This window comes from Plutella xylostella, chromosome Z, assembly GCF_932276165.1.
Source record: "Plutella xylostella chromosome Z, ilPluXylo3.1, whole genome shotgun sequence".
In the NCBI taxonomy this organism is placed as follows: domain Eukaryota; kingdom Metazoa; phylum Arthropoda; class Insecta; order Lepidoptera; family Plutellidae; genus Plutella; species Plutella xylostella.
Genome location: NC_064012.1, coordinates 4961014 through 4983236, shown reverse-complemented (window position 1 = coordinate 4983236; position 22223 = coordinate 4961014). Strand labels below are relative to the sequence as shown.

The 22223-nt window shown below is 35.6% G+C and overlaps 1 protein-coding gene across 4 annotated transcripts in view; it reads right to left on the bottom strand.

The window, feature by feature from the left end:
* Positions 1-22223, bottom strand: part of LOC105387103 (adenylate cyclase type 6) — a 195438-nt gene that overhangs the window by 118822 nt on the left and 54393 nt on the right. For 2 of the 4 annotated variants that reach the window (XM_048632817.1, XM_048632814.1), the window contains exon 3: positions 539-870. The exons of the other annotated variants lie outside the window; for them this stretch is intronic. In XM_048632817.1, the coding sequence (XP_048488774.1) occupies positions 539-640 (102 nt within the window). In that variant the 5' untranslated portion in view covers positions 641-870. The remainder of the gene's footprint in view (positions 1-538; positions 871-22223) is intronic. 4 annotated transcript variants of the gene reach the window in all.

The window sequence follows — 22223 nt, the reverse complement described above, 5'->3', positions numbered from 1 at the left end:
ACGTATCGCGTCGGGAAATGAAGCCGGCACCTCAATACAATAGCCTATCGTAATACTGACATCATTATCGACTTAGATCAATTCTACACGCAACGTTGAATATATCCAAAACACACCCATAACATACACAAACGTATTCAGACTATTGGATTCAATGGGAACGTGAAATGACTCATGACTTACATAATAAGTTCATATTTCGGTACATTTACTCAAGAAACAGAAACAGGGCCTCAGGGCATCTCAGAATGGTAGAGATTGTTCGGTAGCCAGCGCGTCTACATGACGAAAAACTAACCCGAATAAGGGGGTAAGTTTCGAAGCTCTGCAGCGCGAGCGTCGTTGTATAAAACGTGTCGATTGCGAGGCTCTCGTTCGTTACTTTTTACGGGAGTATAGACTAACCCTCAAGTCATATGCGTTTCGACCTGAACTTTCTTATCACGTCATTATGTTTGTTATTTTGTGATCGCGCCATCTCCTGTTTTCTCAAAACACGTGTTTCTACAATCACCTGAAAGTAAGACAGTTGACTTACCACACTGTGGCCACTCCTGCTCCTCAGGCTGAGCCTCATCTTCCAGTCCCGCTTGGAGGCTCCGCCCTCACTGCTGAGCGAACGTTTGATCGGCTGAGACATCTTGAACAAACGCTCAAACAGCCACTTTACCACTAACTTTACTAAACCTAAACCTAAACAGCAGCAGCTGTCATTGTCCTTAAACTAACTTACACCGAACAGTCACTTATTTACACTTGTGTCACTAACGATACGATTAAGCCTACAAGAATGTCACTACACTTAATGTTACTATGAAGGAAGGTGGTATGATTAGTCATTATGAACTATACACTGAATGTTAAGGAGACCTGAAACAAAGAAACAATTGGTTAATACTAGTGTCCTGTGCGTGGAAAATGAGATTTGAAGTGATCGCCTGTGAGGTTAGGTTGGGCAAGAACTAAATTACTGTGGCTAGCAATTTCACAATCCTTAAGCAGCGTCGATGGTTTGTCAAATCTGACGAAACGTAATGTCTATGGATCTGACAGATGTTTGACAGGCGAGCGACGCTACTTATGGATTGTTAATTGCTAATGTATCGGTGGTGGTACGGTACAGCTAGTCACTACGTACTACATTCAGTATCATTTAAAGTAGCTATACACTTTTGTACTATCGCAAACTCACAAACTGCCATTATTATACAATTATTGTAATTATTTGTTATTTTGACGAGGTACAAAAGTGTACAAAAGTGTACTCATGAAGATGACCATAATAATAATTATACTTGGCCTGCTTCACAATGTCTGGATAACGGCTATCCGTGATTTAAAATACTTGCTATCACTGTCTAAAACATAATTATAGAGAGTGACAGCATATCTTTTTATCTTACAGGTAGCCACTAATCAGACATTGCGAAACAGGGCCTTATCGTCGTATTTATAGACATCACTAAGGGTGCCTCGCACCAAATATTTAAATGAATGAGAATATGTCTTTTCCATGATTAAAAGATTTCATTAACTACATATATAGAGATTAATAGGTACTTAAAACGATGTTTATCCTTTTATTTCCTCGACTTCATCATAGCAGTGAATCCAGTAATACTTAACTCACTTTATGACATACTTATGTTTTATTCTATCATTAGGAGCAACCATAAAACAATCTTGTCCCGTGCTAACGAGTTTGGAATGAGGCTCTTAAAATAAATACATTATAATTATACCCACGTAGGTACGGTGGCCTGCGTCTAAATGTATACAGGCGGAGTTTTTAAAATAGCGATCTCAAGCTCACATGCTGCTCAAGCACATCCACATAAACACCACTACTACACACATCACACACAACAGGTCCCCGGATTTATAACAGATCTAGCAGGTCCCTTCATCATCAGGCATCGCTATTTTAAATGACTACGCCTGTATACTTTTAGGCGCAGGCCACCGTACATATACTTTCAGATGCTAAGTGCGAAAAGGGTTTCAGCTAATTGAGATCCCAATTCAACAAGTAGGATATCTTTCAATTAAAAGTCTTGTGTAAATTTAAATAGGTATGTGCATTTCGTTTCGCTATTTCATGTTTATTATTATAGCTGTAAGCAAAAGTCCACTATGTGGGTATATGCCTACCTAATGCAGTGTTATTTATTACTTAATTATTAAGTAAGAAACCGTTTTTTTTCTATATAAGTACTTACATTATTCTTTTTTACTCTATTTAGGTGCATTGCACCGTACCTACAAAGGTTTTGTTATTTTTCAAAACTAAAACTAAACATTACCTACCTATTACATATTGGATGACAATCGCAGGTGGAACATTTTCATTACCTACGAGCTATTTACTGTTATATGTATGTATTTTCAATTAAGTCATATTTAAATAAATCTACTTATTTATACATATCTATACAAACAAAAAGAGATGAACACCGATTTTTATTTATTAAAATATCAGTAGGTACATTCCTACCCATTTTTTAACAAAAGGGAGCGAAATTCAATGCTAACAACGTAACGACTTTGACAATGATAGATTCGCAGACGGGGAAAACGAGGCTTATATTCGATGTATTTTTATTCCAATATGGTTGACTATCCATTATCGAGCTTTTTCACCGAATGCATGGGTCCTATTGGACATGATTCGAAGGTTCTCGGTTGGAATCTATACGCAGCAGGCGTGTAACCACAACCAGCTAAGTCACAAATGCTGTGGGGTCACTATAGAAATCTAAATACGAAGGAACGACATTTGTCATGGAATCCCCAAGCTTAATTAAGGTTGGTCTAAAATGAAAGCTCTCATATATTATTCTATTCTTATAACAACGAGATAACTCAGCGCAGCGTCGCTCCAAATTTTTCCTAAACTTCAGAGCGTTATGCTAACCACTCGTTGCATAAAATCATAGAATAACGAGTACAACTGTACTTGTTATTCTATGATAAAATGTATCGATTGGGTGACAACACTCGTTCGTTGGTATTTCGATTTATTTATTTATCATGATTTTATGACCCCCCTGGGTTCAGTAGGCTGCCGGTAGGCTCCCCACGCTAAGTTTGCCTGTACGGCGTCCCCAGTTGAGAACTCGTTGTCCTATACCGATGGTTATATACCGGTTCTTCAGCACAAACACTCGCGAACAATGAAAAAGTTCCAGTGTCAACAGCACCAAATTATACCTTAACGGAAAAGGCTAGCTTTATGTAGTCGTCTACAAAATTGAAGTAAGTACATTTAATAGCGCATCAGAATATAACCAACTAAAAACCTTTTTTTTAATAAATGTAAAAGGTATGTCTGGAAATGTTTCATTGCTCGCAAGCGGATTTATGATAAACTAGCTGTTCCCGCGCGCTTCGCTTCGCCTTAAAAAGTTTTCCCGTGAGAATTCCGGGAATAAAAAGTAGCCTATGTTCTTCCCCAGGGTCTAGACCGTATGTATACCAAATTTCATTCAAATCCGTTCAGTAGTTTTGGCGTGAAAGAGTAACAGACAGACAGACAGACACAGTTACTTTCGCATTTATAATATTAGTTAGGATTACAACAGTCACTACCGCTAAAGGGGAGCTCAAATATTGCAATTATTAAATGTAAATAATCAAATTAAAACCTAGTAAAGGCCCAATTTTATTTATAGCATTTTATAAACCACACGCTCCCACGGCCCGATGCATAAAGTAAAGTTGCGGTGGCTACTGAAAAACCAATTAGTGGTTTGCACTCATGAACCAATATGGATGCCTTTTTGGACAATTTGCATTTTGTTTTTAAGCTTTTAAATTTACAATGTTATTAAATTTTTAATGGGAGCTGGAAGTGAAGGCTATGTTTTGAATTAATTAAGTGAGAAGATGTAGAGTTATACTGAAAAATACAGTTAACAGCAAGAAAGAAAAAAGTTTTTGTGTAAATGAGATAGTAACTTAAGCCTAATAATAAAGAATGTTACAAAATAAACTACCTATATATTATACACAAAACAAACTAAACCTATGTACATAACTAAAACTATATGTAGAAAAGACCTTCTAAGCCTGGTCCCTGTGGGAGGGTTCCCAACACGCTGGCGACATTGCCCCGCTGGATCGCCAGACTCAGGCGCTGGCGGAGGTACGCCCCGGCTCATTTGTCCCCTGAGACGTCTGCGAGCCGAGAAGAGATCTCTTTCACCAAACTTTTGGCATCCGGACTCCATGGCCCCATCGTTTCAACGCCAAACGGGAGAAATAAGTATGTGCTGTCGAGCGACCTGTATTTCTCCCGTTTCAGGTTTAAATGTGTAAATTATCAAAACTTAGTATACGCCTATGATAAATAGTATACGAACATAACATACGCAGGCTGATTTAGAACTGCGTGTGCCCGTACAGTCATGTACAATGTCTAACTATAGTTGTATACCTATACCTTGTATAATAATAACACTTTACAGTTTCTGACAAACTTATTTCGACAAAGTACACAAGTGCAACCGTGTTTATAGCCATTCCATGACCGTACAGCGTACATGTGGTCTGGCATTTGAATAAAGTTTATGCATTCACGAGTGTCAGTTTTATTTTACTGTCGCTACAATGTTGTTGTTATAGGTCTAGTGGGCCGGACTCTAACGTTGGTTTTCTCGTAATAAAACACTCATAAAAGATTTTCACAAGGGGTCCATATACTTACTTAGTCGTCTTTTCAGTATGCACATGAGAGAAAGTGTACATATTGAAAGTTACAAAGTAAGGTATATTTTTTTATTTGAAATAGATTGAATAAGCTTGTATTAAAATAGTACCTATACTTGACTTGGAGGTTACTATAGAAATCGAACGAATGAGTAATGCAATTGGTACCCTTAATTCAACAACATAAAGTCGTGATTACTGCAGCGCTCCGAAGCTTAGGAATAACGAAGTTTAAGAGCTAACTGGATTGCGTGACAACCCTCGTTCGTTCGGTTTTCAATTTCTATAATGACCCCCCTGGTACCAAGAAAGTTTTGACTTTTCATCTTCCCCGAAGTAGTAAAATTTAACTTCAAGGGACATATAGGGGACTCTTGGGGTTGGTGCAATTTATTCATAAATATTAACAGCGCCCTACTGACAAGTATTTTAGAAATAGTGAAAGAGATAAATAGATTTATCTTATTTACTTCATTTGTTCTTGTTTAATTCATTTGCTTTCTAATTTTTTTCTAAATTTTCCTCAAAATTTTGACAAAATGAATGCAACATTAATTACTTTCGCTATAGCTAAACTGCTTGATTCAAGCTCTGATGGTTGGAATTATCCATCGGTTTCTGCAGTTAACGACTTTTGCTAAGAAGTTCGCCATTTTTAAAGTTACGGGAAATTTGGATCGTAAAACTTTTTATTTCTACTTCATAAGTCGTCTATAATTTATATCTCTAGCTAGGGTAAATATATACGGAGCTTCTAGCTAACAGAAAATTATAACTCATTAATAAATGAAATCATATATTATAACGATACCACATTAAAGTGAAATTCAAATTGTTCAAAGGCGGGGTAAAATTCCCCGTAGAACAAATTCTTATTGAACTGAACTAATAGTGCTTACCTATACTTACATAATAAATAAGTAGAAAACTAGAAAACAATAAGACCAGAATATCAATATCTTATGTAAAAAATAGAAGCAAATAGGTACAACTCTATTTATAAGCTAATTAAGTATTTTACTTGAAAAATTCCAATGTTTTTCTAAGCCAAAATTCACCTTCTTATACCTATGTCTTAAATTCACAGTTGCGGATTAACGGCTGTTCTGTTTGCGTGTCACAATATTACTCATAATCATAATAGACATCTAACCACTTAATAACTAAAAAAAACACTGACTCCATGTATGATGTATGTGGATATACTTATAAGTGTACTTACTTAGTTACTTACTATAGTAATATGCGGTTTAATTTCCAAAACAAAGAACAAACATTGTTCAGAATGATGAACTTAATTATCCCTTTCGTAGTTTTTTATTTAATTACTTACAAAGAAGTTACAAAATGTGTTTCGTTTTATCTAGTGATTCTGAAACTTGTTACGGTTTGTACGACCATTAGTTATTCCTCACCATTGTATAAGTATGTTATGAATAATAAACATCAATATATATATTGGGTTCTTCGTTTTTTGGCCTAAGATTTATTTGCATAATATACTTAAACTGCATTAGTCTGAGAAGGTCCCCGTGACAATGGATTAAGTAACCCCATAACTACAATGTGAAACAAAAGCTTTGAAAGTTATTTATGTACTATATAAAACAAAGAAAAAGTATCTTAACCCATTATTCCTTTCATGCCATTGTGGAAACATCTTAGTGGTAACATAATACCAACGCATTATGTTGCTAAGAAAAACACCATAATGAATGGATTTCGTATCAAAACAAAACTTTAATAGTGATAAGATCTAGAGTGGCGAGAAGGTCACTTTTCTCTATTGTCTCAGAATCCTCTCACATTTCACCCATTGTGCGATAAATAGAAAGATCCTGACGGTGGTAATTTTATCCTAATAAGCCGACTATGGTCCCAATTTAACTTTAAAATTTGTAAAACATAACACAAACACAATAATATTATATTACGAGTATTATCGCTTTTAGTCTGATGCGCTATTAAATGTATTACACTCCCGGGCAATGAAAAAGTTCCACTCACAAAATGCCGAGACCAAACAACCCCAGTTTTTTTAAACCTTTAATTTAAAATATGAACAAAATATAACCGTTTTCTGTTGGTAGTTGATGATGTTGATTGATGATGATGATCCTGATACTCTGTTCAATGTACTTCAATGTTGCAGAAGGTGTCAATAAGCTAGCCTTTTCCGTTTAGGAGTAATTTGGTGCTTTTCTCAGTGGAACCTTTTCATTGCCCGTGAGTGTATATTATTGCAGACGAAACCATAAGCTTGTTCTTTTCCGTTTTAGAGTAATTTGATGACTTTGAACCTTTTCATTGCTCGCGAGTGAAAAAAACCTCTCACTCTACATACAAAACCACACTGAGTACAACTAGGGAGGCCCCCACCAGTATAGTGGGGGGTAAATCCGGCCATTTCCACTGAAATTACCTGAGACGTTCTTTCGCACCCTTTTAATGCGATTCCGGTGTCACGTCAACAGCCGTAAATACTGCGATTGAACGTGTCTTCTAAACACGGAATATTTATAGGAGCTCTTGCAGTATAAACTGGATGGGAGAGAGCTGGGATTTTACCCAAAAATAGGTATATTGGGTGGAATTATTCCCTTTTTTTCCACCGAATATGTTTTTTTTCGGGTAATTTCGATTATTTGGAATACACTGTGGTCGACATGTCCGAAGACCTTAGAGAAGTGACCGGTAGAGGCTGGTTGAAGAAGGCCGAAGGCAGTGTTATGACAAGTTATGACAGTTGGGAGAGGCCAGTGTGCAGCAGTCCACGATGACGGGGAGATGATGATGTGCGATACGATGTGTGATGGGAAGTGCCGGGGCCTACCTGAAACTTGGCATGCGTATTACATAATATTCCTGAGCTAATATTTATTATGGATGTTACTCTATCTTATTAAGTAACTAAAAAATAATTTCATTTAGACTCAACTATATTATGAGGTTTTTCAGTGCTAATTCACGATAATGAATAAATTTTTGATGTATGATTCATTATGGACCGACTTTGAAAAAAGGATGAGGTCCTCAATTCGTCTGTATGTATTTTTTATGTTTTTAGGTAATTGTTACTACATCGACAGAGAGTAGAGTAGCGACAGCAGTAGAATTTTACACAGACATTTTTTATAATAACGGATCCGGATTCGATTTCCTCACATTCACAGTACTGGACGAGAATAAAGCAATCCGAAGTGCATTCCGTTTCATGAAAACTATTGAGCAAAAAAATATTCCATTCAGTGCTCACTGCAAATGCTACGGGGGGGTCGGGGGGTTACTCTACTCGTACAAGACGAAGCAGGAAGTTTCTGAGCGCTGCTGCACGACAGCTCCCGTTTGTTCGGTTTTCGTCAGTATAGACTAACCCCCCTGTACTCAGTGAACCATCGAGAGTATTGGAGAGGTTCTTCGTTTGCTTGATGCAAATACAACTGGATGCACAATGTAGAATGGCAATTTACAATACAATACGCACTATGGTCATGACTCATGGTACATTATTTATTAACCGCGAACGAAAAAAGGGGTGTTATCAGTTTAACGTGTTCGAGTACATGGGTGTCTGTGTATTGAAGGCCTATGTCGTGCAGTGGATTTGGATAATTACGGGATGTACGAGTTTATTAGAGACTTAAGAATTTTTTGGAATTACTTCCAAGACTTAATAATAATAATAATTTCATGACTCAAATACAGGGATAATAAAGTTTTTATTTTTAGTTATTTTGATTAGGTATTTTCAAAGATGTGTTCCCATTATCATTGCTGCAGAGCAAATTTTTCTTTGCCGTAACGATTAAGTTGACCCACATATAGGTCTCTAGTTTGACCCGAATCATATTCTTTGAGGAAGTACTAAGTGTACACTGCTGGAGCGTCTTGCCTCGCTGAATAGCACACCAGATTTACCAAAGAAAAGGGAGCTTTGCCGAGCTAGATCCGCACGACATAAGCTCAAAAGACACTGTTAGCTGTACCAGTCGGCTAAACATAATAGAGCTAGTCTGTTGTTATACGGCATTTAGGAAAATGATTTACTTATAAGAGATTTAATCCCTGAATACCTAATACTAGTTGATGAAGGTTATATATGTCGCAGGCAATCAACGTTCGGCCTAGTCATACAACTGAACAGCGCCATCCAATGAACGGGCTAGTGGTTCAATCAAACAGGAGATTAAACCAGATGCCTGCGACATATATACTATTACTAATAGATATATTGTTATACCTATAATAGCTATGTAGTAGGTATTAAAAAACAATTGAGCTTTTTATGTAATGCACGTATTCTTTTATTATACTGTCCGAAAATGCCCTGTGCAGCGATTACAAGATTTTCAAACCTCCGTTTACGTTGCGTATCGTCAACTGTCACTGTCAAAATAAATTTGTTAGTTCCAAAAGTGACTACGTTGGCGCTGTTATTTTTCCATATGTTTGTATAGTATCGTACAACGCTAGCGTATTGCCACGTTAGCCTGTGCATCGTGAAAAGGATAGTAGGGCCGCGGCCGTGCTGAAACTTCACAAGCAAGAGTAGGCCCTCTGTTCCAGCCACATCCATTGAAGGGTCGAGATCTGATGGGGTAAACGTGTTCTAGTGTGGGTTGCTACAGCAACCATAGGGAGTTGAATATCTGGAAAGGCTGGCTATGATTCGATGCAAAGAATTTCATATCTCATAGAGTCGTCTATGAAAAATAAATCTGTGCTGGCTAGATGTCTAATCTCAATTTTATATTACGTTTTTTCCCTCTAAGTTCATGTCATAATTTCTTTCAAACTTTAAAGGGATACAGTTCACGAGCCGCGGTAGAATTTTATTCAACAAAACAATGTCATTACAAACAGCCACTTTTAATTTAAACTGACCAATTAATTCATTATTTAACCATCAAATCCAGTTAGCAAAACATGTTGACACAATACTTAAGTGAATTAAAGAAGACTTTAATCCCGCACTACGGCGTGAAAATCTGTAATCCCGCCGTTGTGATTGCGGGATTAGCGGGATTGCACGGCTGTGCAACTGTACAACTGCACATATTGCACTCGTGTTTGGTTGCACAGTAATGGATTGCACAAGTCCATTCCATTCAATATCTGAGGTTGCACAGATGTCGTCCGGGGATTATCTAACATTCGCTGGCTGCCCGCGGGACTACTAGCTCAAAGCTTATATACAGTTTAAAGTGGGTTCTATTGTTGGGAATGTAAAAAAATTGGCGATTTAAAAACTTGGTAAGTAACAAAATGCTGTATAACTTTTGAAACGGATGGAATCATATTGTAAAATGATTAAAAGTTCTTCATAATTGTCCAGATTTTAATTTTTAGTCTCTTCATTTTAAGTTACATTTGCACAATGTATTAAGGGCGTTTTCTTCGTAAAATAACTATTTAACTAAATAACGTTTTAACAGAGGAATGTTTTGTTACTGTTATTTTCATGCAATATAAAATATATTAGACTGTACCGTAGCGTGTTGCTACGTTGACTGTCAAAATAACAAATTGTCACTGTCGCTTCTTTCCAACAAGAAAAGTTCTTATAAACGCTCGTCCCACTTAACGAATGGCGAGTGTTCTTTCAGGAATTTCCGTGACTTGAGAACTGGGGACCAACTCCGAATTCTACAATAACGGATGGACTTAGACATCAGTGACGGTGGTTCTTTCGAGTAGGTACACAGGTTGGGTTATAGTAATGAAAAAAGCTATTTAAAGCACTATACTTATCTATATATTTGTGAATATTTTACCTAACCAAAATAAATTAAGAAGTACCTAGGTACTTTATACTCTTAGTTAATAACTCTTAGTTTCAATCCTGAGAAGTTAAGCATAACTTGAGTATGGGCTGCAACGCTGCGCGCTTTGATTGGCTGATGTCACTAGTAGGATTAAAAGTTCATGCTCACACACACTCTAGAAAGAAACTGGGCCTAATCTTTATAAATAAACTAAACAAAAGCATATTGCGTTGCCCAAAAATCCACGAGCCACAGTGATAGGCAAAGTTGAGAGTTTGGCCCGCATTGCGTTTGTATATTGATTCTGTAACTTTGCCAAGTGAGGTCTGTGTCGATGGTCCTACAGGAACTAGACCAATGTCGGGCCTTGTTGAGCACGGCCAAGGACGGTGGTTCTTTAATCGTGTGGTGCCAAACATGCTGATTGGGAGATTGAGAAACTTAGAGAGGTAGCGTAAACTAGCATATTCAATTATTCATTTATAAAGAAAAAAAGAAAGAAAACGTTTATTCAGTGCACTGCACACACACCGAATACAAACAGAAAGAAAATGATATACATAATAAAAAGTACAAAAAAAATAAAAGTGAAAACACGGTAGGTACATATAAGTACATGTACTTACACGGACTTATACGGTCGTCGGAGCAAAAGCAGTTACAGGCTTGTGACAAAAAAAAAAATAATAATGTGGGGACATCTCACACACGGCCGTCCGACCCCAAGCTAGGCAGAGCCTGTAATATGGGTATCGGACAGCTGATATATCAATAGGTAGGTACATATACATCAGTATAGATAGGTGTCGTTTCAGTATCAATTGCTTTTTTTTGTAGAAGCTTAGAAGAGTGTCAACACAAAAGACACACTATTTAAAACCGATCAGGTAGAATACGGGATCGAATCTGAAGCTACCTAAAAACAATGACCTAGGTACAACTTTTACTTTTATTTGACGATAATTCTTAAAATATAATATAATATCTAACCATATAAATGTGAAATATAAGTTTATTAAAGAACGTGAGAAATTTAAAATTTAACAAAGGGTTTCGCACTATGAAAGCCTTAGTTAAGAATTCGACGGTGTTATTAGGTACTTAAATAAATATAGCTTCTAACTGTAGGTAATTTAGAGCGCGTTAATGATACTTAGTTAGAACGTAATTAAATTGTAATAAGAATGAGTAAGAGCCATATTAACTCCAACCTTCCGTCTTTGATGGTATTAGATCTTGCGATATTTTGGTTGCTTAATTCTGAAATTTTCAGCAATATGTAAATAAGTTACGTGAGTGTGCATAAAAAAAGAGATATAACTGATTTTAGAATAATTAGTTTTGCTTGGGTCACATTTTTTTTCAAACAGATACTTAGACCTACATACTGTATTCACCAATAACGTATTTTAACCATATTTTTTAATGCATCTTTAGTTACAACCACTGCACGTCTTTCAAGTAACATTCATGATTTTTTATTTTACTAGGCTCCTAAAAAGCAACAGTAAATAGAGATATCAGCGTTTTTTCAGAGTTTTTTTATAAAAACATGCTGATTTACGAATGGTTCACGTCCATTTTCACACTGATCCCTAGAAACTGGCGGTTGATTATGATTTGTTCCTCGGGACTGAATTTAAAAGAAGAGTAACGCTTCTGCCTTCTAAAAAAGAAGTAAGTAAAAGGAAAGTCTGAAAAACAAAAGACACCGTTACTGTAACCATTTTTCACAATCTCGAGACGTTTCTACCGGAAGTGCGACAACTGACATCAAACGAGGGTCTACTTATTGTTATACTTTCAGGATGCAAATGAGTAAGTACCTACATTTTTTCAAATCCAAGTGTGACTCAGACTTACGCACCAAGGGTTCCGTACTCTTATAAGAATATTATAAACAATTTTGGGCGAGTTTAGTTACTATGGAACAGCTGTTTTTGTTGGGTGATTTATGAGTGGCCCCAATAACTGAATATACACTCACGGGCAATGAAAAGGTTCCACTGAGAAAATAGCCAAATGGCTCCTTCTGCAACATTGAAGTACATTTAACAGAGCTTGTTAAAATTTTAAATCAAATCTTTGAAAAATTTGGTGTCGCTTGGTGTCGGAATTTTGTGAGTGGAACTATTTCATTGCCCGTTAGTGTAACTCAGATCATTTAAAAAAAACAGTTGTTAAAACATAAACAACAACGTTTTCAATAAGGGGCCATTAGATGAATGTTTTTTCCATGTCCTACTCATAACGTCAATTATCAAGAGCCTATAAGGGTTCAGTTAAAAGAATTAAGAAAGAGACCCTAAAAAGAAATATTTCATTAGTGCGGTGGTGGTGACTTCCCCTGATCTTTTTATATTCACAGTGGAGTTAAAATTCGGCAAACAAAAACAAATAAGAGAAATATTAGTTTCAAAGGTTGTCTTGAAAAAATCGCTTTTAGTGATAAGACCGTCTTTTTTGTACCTGTATGTTTGTATATAAGCTTTGTACAATCTGTTCTTGTGTACAAATAAAGAATGTTCTATTTATCTAGTTTTAAAATATAAAAACTGTAAGATATTGTAGTTAGGTATAAATAGGAAACTTTTTGCTGCCGGCATCTTCAAGTAATTCTAAATTAATTTCACATTTATACCCTTTCTATGTTAGGAATAAAATACAAGTACACTGCATTAGTCTGACAAGGTCAACATCATAACTACAATGTGAAACAAAAGCTTTGAAAGTTATTTTTGTACTTCAGAAGAAGCTTCGTAACCCATTAGGGAATAATACATGCCATTGTGGAAACATCTTAGCGGTAACATAATACCAACGCATTATGTTACTAAGAAAAACACCATAATGAATGGATTTCATATGAAAAGAAAACTTTAATAGTGATAAGATCTAGAGTGGCGAGAAGGTCACTTTTCTCTATTGTCTCAGAATCCTCTCATATTTCACCCATTGTGCGATAAATAGAAAGAGATGAGTACTAGCTATATAAACCTTGTCTGCAATGTGAAACATGAGATTGAAAGTTATTTTTGTACTACAGAAAACAAAAGAAAAGCTTCTTAACCCATTATGACTTTCATGCCATTGTGGAAACATCTTAGTGGTAACATGATAGCAGTGAATTATGTTTCTTAGAAAAACACCTTAATCAATAGATTTCATATCAAAAGAAAACTTTAATAGCGGTAAGATCTAGTGGCGACAAAGTCACTTTTCCTATTGTGTAAGTATCCTTTCAGAATATATTTCACCCATTGTGTGATAAAAAGAAAGAATAAAAATTTCCATACCATCTCTGTTCATCTATGTTTTTTCATTTCAGTGCAAAATAAACGTCTCAACAAATTTAACGACCTACTTCTGTGGTAAAAAGTTCTTATTTTAAATTCGGTTAGAAGATATGTTACCTTATTCAATGGTTGAACTTAAAACGGTTTGACAGTAAACAAAATGGGGACTTTTTTATTTTACTTTGCACCTATATGACAATAACCTGTTCGTTTATTGTTAATCTAAGCATCTAGCCTTTCAAGTGTCGACTACGTAAACGAACCCCTTTCCTTCAATAGATGGGTAAGTAGGTGCTAACAACAGTACAATGGCCTGTCACATACGGTAAAGAACTGCAACAATAGCCCCCGACTACAATGAAGGTAGATTCAATTTACCTACCCCCGGACAGTTCTACAATAACTTAACGTGTAATTGTAGGTACTCTTAAGGCGGACCCTAGACGATCAATTATATTGCGCAATATTGACAATTGTGCAATATAATTCATCGTCTAGGGTTAATATTTAAGATTGCGCAAACGTCATTTGTATTAAAAACTTATTGCACAATATTATTGTAGGTCTAGTTTCCGCCTAAGTCTTACAGTTCATGAGCATTTAATAGAATATACACTGCAAAGACAAAGTTTCAGTGACAGAAGCTAAAAATATTAGAAAAGAAATCTAAATGTTGTGTTAAAATTTTAAAGTAAACTTGTTGGTGTAACTTTTACATTGCGAAACTCGCGAGTGAATTTGCTTTGTAGTCGGTTTATAAGGATAAAATCAAACCTTCTTCCTAACCACCTTCAAGGTTCATACCTGGTACTCATTTCTTTCTATTTATCGCACAACGGGTGCAATATGAGAGGATTCTGAGACAATAGAGAAAAGTGACCTTCTCGCCACTCTAGGTCTTAACACAATTAAAGTTTTCTTTTGATATAAAGTCCATTAGTGATGGTGTTATTCTTAGCAACATAATGCGCTGGTATTATGTTACCACTAAGATGTTTCCACAATGGCATGAAGGGAATGATGGGTTGAGATTTTTTTTCTATACCTAGTACAAAAATAACTTTCAAAGCTTTTGTTTCACATTATAGCTAAGCCTTGTCACGGGGACCTTGTCAGACTAATGCAATGTCATATTGTGGGTGTACGAAAGTAGCCTCACCGACTGACGTATCAACTATGAATGTATACCTATATTACCTATGCATCAGGTGCACCCTGAGCAGTCAACGACTGATGATAATTTGCCTGGCTAACCATGATGGTAACCAAATCAACTTTTTTTTTTGTAGGTAAAAACAAAAAAAAACTGTAATACCTCAGAAATTGTAAATAATTGTATAAGGCAATATGGCTGCAAATACCTTCTTCTATCGCCCATTTATAGGAATACAGCTATTTTTAAAGCCTTTTGTTTCATCATTTAATGCCAGGGATTTTACGGGTTTTTGTAAGTATGACTAAAGACATACGTTACGATGCTCCAGGTTTTCATTTAATTAACAGGAAAATAAATTCAGTTTGCATAAATATTTTTACGTTCTAATATTTTATCAGATTATACCTACACTAGTGCTATTTGTTGTTACCAAGATTAACATAACCCACTAAAAGGAATTACAAACTAAAGTTACCTAAATATTTAATGTGTTTGTAAATTGAAAATAAAAAAGTAATTTATTCAACGCAGTTTTATCTGATAGATAAAAAGTAATATTTTTTTTTTTTTATAATACCGGATACTGGATAAGTGAATAACCACCAAAAGCAACACAAATTATTAAATCACGAACACTGAACACACTCTAAAGATAGATATTATGTTAATTATAACACCCACAGCTTCTTGTCTAGACAGTTATGTCGCAAACATAACTACTAATATATATAGGTACATATAGGTAAGTTAATAGGTACCATACCTAAATGTTAAATACTGAAAATAATCAGGCAGTCACCAGTAGTCACTACCGACTTGCCAAGAAGAAAGAAAAATTTAGCATTCAAAAACTCCTACACTTTGATTGAAACTAGTCTAAACATTAGCCCCGATGCCTATACTTAAACAAATGTGCTGAAAGAAACTCATAAGGGATCGAACACAACCTTAATTTGCTAAAAGCCCACAATTCCAATCACTGGGGTAACCATTATAAAGACAAAAGTCGTACAATGTCACAACAAACCCCACATGTGACTGAATAATGTGAAACATTGACATAAAAATAGTAGATCACAAGCCGAAATTTCTAGCAAACTTTGATGCCACTTATAACCAACTCTGTACCTACTTTATTGGCGTGAATACGGTGAACGTCTGTTATTCTGTACGGGTTTTAAGAAGATGATGAGCAAAAAATGGGTATCACCATGATAAAAAATTAAAAAGTTAGAAATTACCTGTAAACCGTACTGAAAGTTATACTCTATATTATAATAAAATTATGAGCTAGCAATTTTGTTTTTATGCAGACAAACTGTTGGTCCCCCTACTGCAGAGCGGTTTGGACCTAAACCAATACGGACAAAGTTCCCACTTTAATTGGGGCGAAATTTTTCCAATTTCACTGTAAGGCCAATATTTGTTTTATACGCTACTTCGTGTCCCTGTAGAATGGCGAATCGAGATTACATCGCGTATTAAATATTTTAGTTGTAATACAAAGTCGACTTACGAGGAAGGGACAGACCCAGAGTCGGGATTAATCCCAACGAGCCGAAAGTATAAGCCATCCCTACTTATTTTAACTGTTCTACTGACAACATTAAATAATGACGACGTTGATGATGAATTGTCGTCATCACATAAGAATTGCATCTGTATATTTTATCTACATAATATATAGGTATTCATAATAATTATGCCTCGCTTTTAGCGATAAGGCCGCCCTTAAATGCCCGTATTAAATGTTATTTAAAGTGTTTTATGTACAATAAAGTTATACTACTACTACTACTACTATGTCGTAGGATGATTTAATTAGGGGATCTAGTTTTCGCAAAAATTGTATAAATACCTATTTGAAAAAAATTGCATCATTTTGCGCTTAGGAAGTCGCTCTGATTTTGCTTATTACATAGTCCTACGACGTATACCAATGTTGACGAAGCACGTTGCTGATGTTTTGACGAAGCACGTTTCTGATGTTTTTATTCCAGTGATTTGACGATGTATATTACATAAAAATCTATGTTTTTATTTTTATATTGACTAAGCAGGTTGTGGATTATTTATTGTTTGAATTTTCATATTTATATATATTTTGCATGGTTGAATTATTACTGTGAATTATAAATAAATATTTTTCACATGTAAAATATCAATATTTGTTGGTTCAGTGTTATTTTGAAGTTAGGCCTCATAAGTACGAGTGATTTTTAAGCCCAAGCAAGGTAATCATGCAGTGTTTAAATGAACTCATATAAGTAGGTACTTAGGATGTTTTCATAAGCTCTGAATTTTCCATAACATTTATGAGAATATTTTATGTCTAAGGATTTAAATAAATTACCTACGTGGAAACGTAGCTATGTTCAAGTATACATAATTAAGTTAACGATATATACGTAGGTTGTTATTTAATTAAAGTTGAGTCTACAATTACTTAGTTCGTCTACAGCGGAGAGAGCTTTATTTTTAACACATCACATAAACAGAGTAAACCAAATACTATAATAATGTTTATAATTGATACAACTTTCTTTATAGTACGTGTAAGGCGGCCCCTAGACGATCAATTTATTATATTGCGCAATATTGACAATATTGTGCAATATGTCTAGGGTTAATATTGAAGATTGCGCAAACGTCATTTGGATTAAGAACTTATTGCACAATATTATTGTAGGTCTAGTGTCCGCCTAAGTATGCCAGAAAACAGCATTATTAGATAAGGCAACGTCCACACCGAGTTAGTTTATACCCCAAGTGACAAACCGAGCAGGGTGTCCCTGTCTTAAATATTTTATTATTTTTTACCGAAACATGCCAGTCAGGATATTTGGAAGGCATTTTGGTAGCTAGAATAAAATTGCAGGTAATTTGACTTCCTGAAAGGTTTTGCATTAAATACCACCTTTCAAATTTTCGAAAAAAAAATATTCGTTCTCCATAGTCACGTGACCAACAAAGTGTCTATGGAAAAGGAAATATTTATTTAGTAAATTTTCAAAACTCGTAGAACAAACGTTGTTCTGGATGACCCCCTGAGTCACCCCTTTCGGCTTAGTATACCCTTTTTGCAACACCCTGTATAAGGTTTTATTTTTGTGTACTATCTTTGGCTTTGTTACAAGCAACTATCCAATTTACGGAAGCATAACGTCTATTCTTTTATCTCAGATCATAGATACTAAATTGGCAAGTGCAAATGTCAAGTAGCTGTGAAATATTTATACAATGATACCAATTTTTATTCAATTTGCCATTTTCACTTGTCAATTTAGTATCCGGGATAAAATACTGTAGTTCTAGGTATAGGTGGATGTAATCGATTAGTGTATTTTAGTCGAAACCAGGGAACAAAATAGATTTTTGTATACCTTTGGTTATGTACCTACTAATAATTTTATATTTTGTTGGAATCTCCTTAGTGGACTGTTTTCGTAGATTGACTGATCAAGTAAACTGCATTTTTCTAATTTTGACTGGGTTGGTGGTAGAAGAGAATTTTGCCAGTTATAAATTTAATTCAATTATTTAATTGTGGGTTACAAACACATTTCAACTGAACATATTCACGTGTCACGCTGAAGCTGAAGTAACAACAGTCGCCACAGACCTCAGTTGATAGGTGAAGAACTTAATAACTTCCACCTGCGCTTTTGTTAAATTTAAATACGTAGAATTTTCCGTCAAAAATTCGACACGAGAACAAAGTGGTTCAGAAATTGAATTTTTTATAGATAGCGCTTCCAATATTCCATGGGTGATAAAATTAAGAAAAAAAAACCTACTTGTTGTTGTTGTGCGCGAGTTTTGCTTTGCCTTAAAGGTTTCACGGGCAGTTTTATTAAACCTTACCTTCCTTAAATTGTTCAAAACAAAAATTTCAACTTGATCCAGACGTTACCTAAATTTACTTTCAAAATAAATAGTAATATATATATTTTTTATAATACAGTTAAAAAGAAACATATTATTATTACAAACAAAAGCTGGCAACATCTAGTTGGACTTAAATAAAATACCTATTACAAAAATACTCTTTTTACACATTATACCTAGATACATTATACAATGTAAACTTACTCAGTCATGTATGATGAATTCCATTGGATTTGGTGATGAAACACAACATTAATAAAGTCGCACTAAAATGACTCTTTGAGCACGAAACACGAAATAATCAAAATGTTAATATTTAATTCAGAAGCAACACGACAGGAAAATGATTTCCAGTGAAAATGTTTTTCCACACACTTGGGTTTGATGGAAACAAAATAATATTTTCTTAAGTAGATTATGTTGGGAGAGCATTTTAAGGTACCTGACTACTTCACCGTGTTTAAGGGAGTAATGATGGTTCCCTCAATGCAGCACAGCATATCGATAGTTCTGATCAGGATAAAATAACAATGCCCGGAGATAATGTTTTGTTCCGGAAATAAATTTGACTTTTAGCCTCAACACCATTGTATACATACAATAGTTTTGAGCTGAAAGGATGCTATGTTGCTAAAATATCTATTTAAGTTCGTATATATTAAGATTAACTTGTTGATCGATCAGCAGAAATTGTAAGTAGGCTCACGTAACTTCTCGTGCGTTGTTGTGACACCGTTTTTACGTAATGATTTTTCTAAAATCCGTCGCACGGATGATTTGGATGATGGTATGATATTATGGTCAGTACATACTCTTGTATGTACTGAGACCTGGCATGTTTCGGTAAACCTTTTCTTCTTCTGTCAACCAGCGTCGCAAGCTCTCGTTCTACTGGTTAACAGAAGTAAAAGAGGCGATCCCTTTACGTTACGTTTAAATATGTGCGGTGATCTTAATTGACTGCCAGCTTTCTTTGTGAGTAGGGACTCACAAAGAATACTGGCTAGGGTGCTTACATAGAGAATCGGGTTTCTACCTGCGCCGATCTGTCAGTTTTATACTGTTTCCGAAACAGCGGTAAAATAAGCGCTTATCAGCGCTGTAGCTTAGGGCTTGTACGCAAAATGCGTTGCGACGTCGCATCGACATGACATGACATGAAAACATCTGCGACTGTTTTGACAGTTTTAGGGCTAATGCTTCATTACAACTTCGCATCGTAGTTTTATGTACAAGCCCTTACAGCTGTTTCAGGCTAGCGTATTTTTCTACTCTTTTTTGACGCATAGAGGATGCGTTAATCTAAGTCTAAGTCTAAGCTTGTATTTAAGCGTGGTTCATACTGAATGCTACAAATTTCGGCTACGCAGATGATGACGTTGCAATATTTTAGGTAATAACGTTGATAAATCTCATAATGCCATAGAGTTAATAATACTAGAATATGCTGCCGCTCCTCCCTCTTCGCCCGCTGGCCTACTAGACACAGCCTACGTGTATTTTAAAAAAATTTCATTTTACATGTAACAATTAATTATGAAACGGTCGAATGCACACGCGATCGCGTAAGCACTGTGTAAACACTATGCACCCTGTAATTTTGTAATTTTTCTCGTAACGGAGCTAACGTGGCATAAGCGTTTTTCAATAATAAATAGGTACAGTGTGAATTTTATCAGTGATCGAGTGACTGTACCGACATAGTGAACAAAAAATTATATTTAACTAGCTGTTCCCGCGAACTTCGCTTCACCTTAAAAAGTTTACCCGTGAGAATTCCGGGATAAAAAGTAGCCTATGTTCTTTGTCAGGGTCTAGACCATATGTATACCAAATTTCATTCAAATCCGTTTAGTAGTTTTGGCGTGAAAGCGTAACAGACAGACAGACAGACAGACAGACACAGTTACTTTCGCATTTATAAGTTAGGATTTCATTTGTATGAATTTGGGGGCTTTGAATATTGGAAAAACGCTTTTAAAAAGTTTCTTTTTTCATGAGACACAGTAACCTTAAGTACATGATCGATCGATAGCAACTACAACCGATTCACGGATAAAACACCACCCTCTATTTCTTAAGTACAAACATTGTTACGTTTCAAATTAGTGTGACCTTTGTGGTACGGTATAAAAGGCTCGTTTATCGGAATAAAGGGCATAGAATATTTTACTGATCGGTCCTGGGCTTATCCATTGCATATACACTGGCGTGTAATGAAAAAGTTCCTCCCATAAAATGCCACCAAATGGCCCCAGCTTTTTAAAGCCATTTAATTAAAAATTTGAAGAAAATATTTATGTTTTTAGTTAGTATTATTCTGATGCGGTATTATACTTCAATGTTGCAGGCGGCGTCAATAAGCTAGCCTTTTTCGTTTAGGAGTAATTTCGTGCTATGTCACTTGAATTTTTTCAATGTTCGTGAGTGTATTTTTTCTACATGTTTGCATACGTTTATTAGTGTGTTTTTCTTCTGCTGGGCAGTCAGTGCATTCATCAATCTACGGCGTCCACACTCAACTAATGGCCGAAATTAATAACGTATCCCACTCCGATCTTCGCTATCTTAGTTTGGATTCTGTCCTAGATATTGGACTAATTCAGATGCGGAATGCGAACGATACACTGGATTGGGATTACTTATTAATTTCCGCCACAAATGTTGTCACCTGAAGAGGACCTAGAGGAGGATTTGACTTTCACTTTGACTTTCATCCCTTCGAGCCGGCGAGTACATTCGACGGCCTTTTTCTATCACCCAGTGGGGAATGAGGTTGTCTATTTTCACTCATTCTTGCCTGAGTGAGGAAGGGTCCGGCCGAAATATCTTCCATCCAGCCTACAGACTGCGCAAGGCGGTAGGACTAAGGGTGAGTTGCATTAAATTAAGAGAGACACATTGTGGAATAGATTCTATGTACACACACGAGCATGACAAGGTTCCACTGACAAAAATTATCCTAAATGAGCTTTTTTAAAAATAAAAAACATCCTAGTACCTATTTACGTTATAGTTGGTATAATATTCTTATGCGCTTTTATAAAAAGTACTACAGTATTGAAGACGGCGCATTAAGCTTGCTTTTACCGTTAAGGAGTAATTTGGTGCTTTTCTCGCTGGAACTTTTGCATTACTCGTGAGTGTAGTTAAATTCAGTATTAGTATAATAGAGAAATAAGAAAAAAATATGAATGTCCGTAGCGGTGTATGAGAACACTACCTTAGAGCTTACTGAGCGTGGTTAAGACATGTGTCAAGTCTGGAAATGCATATTATAATAATGTTTATAAGTTTAGAAGCTTTTAGAAAAATCTGATACCTAACTTTCAACTGTTCTGCCTTTTATAGAACGTACAATTTTGTTGGCTGAGTATTGACTGATTGACCTTTTACCATGAAAAAGCACAA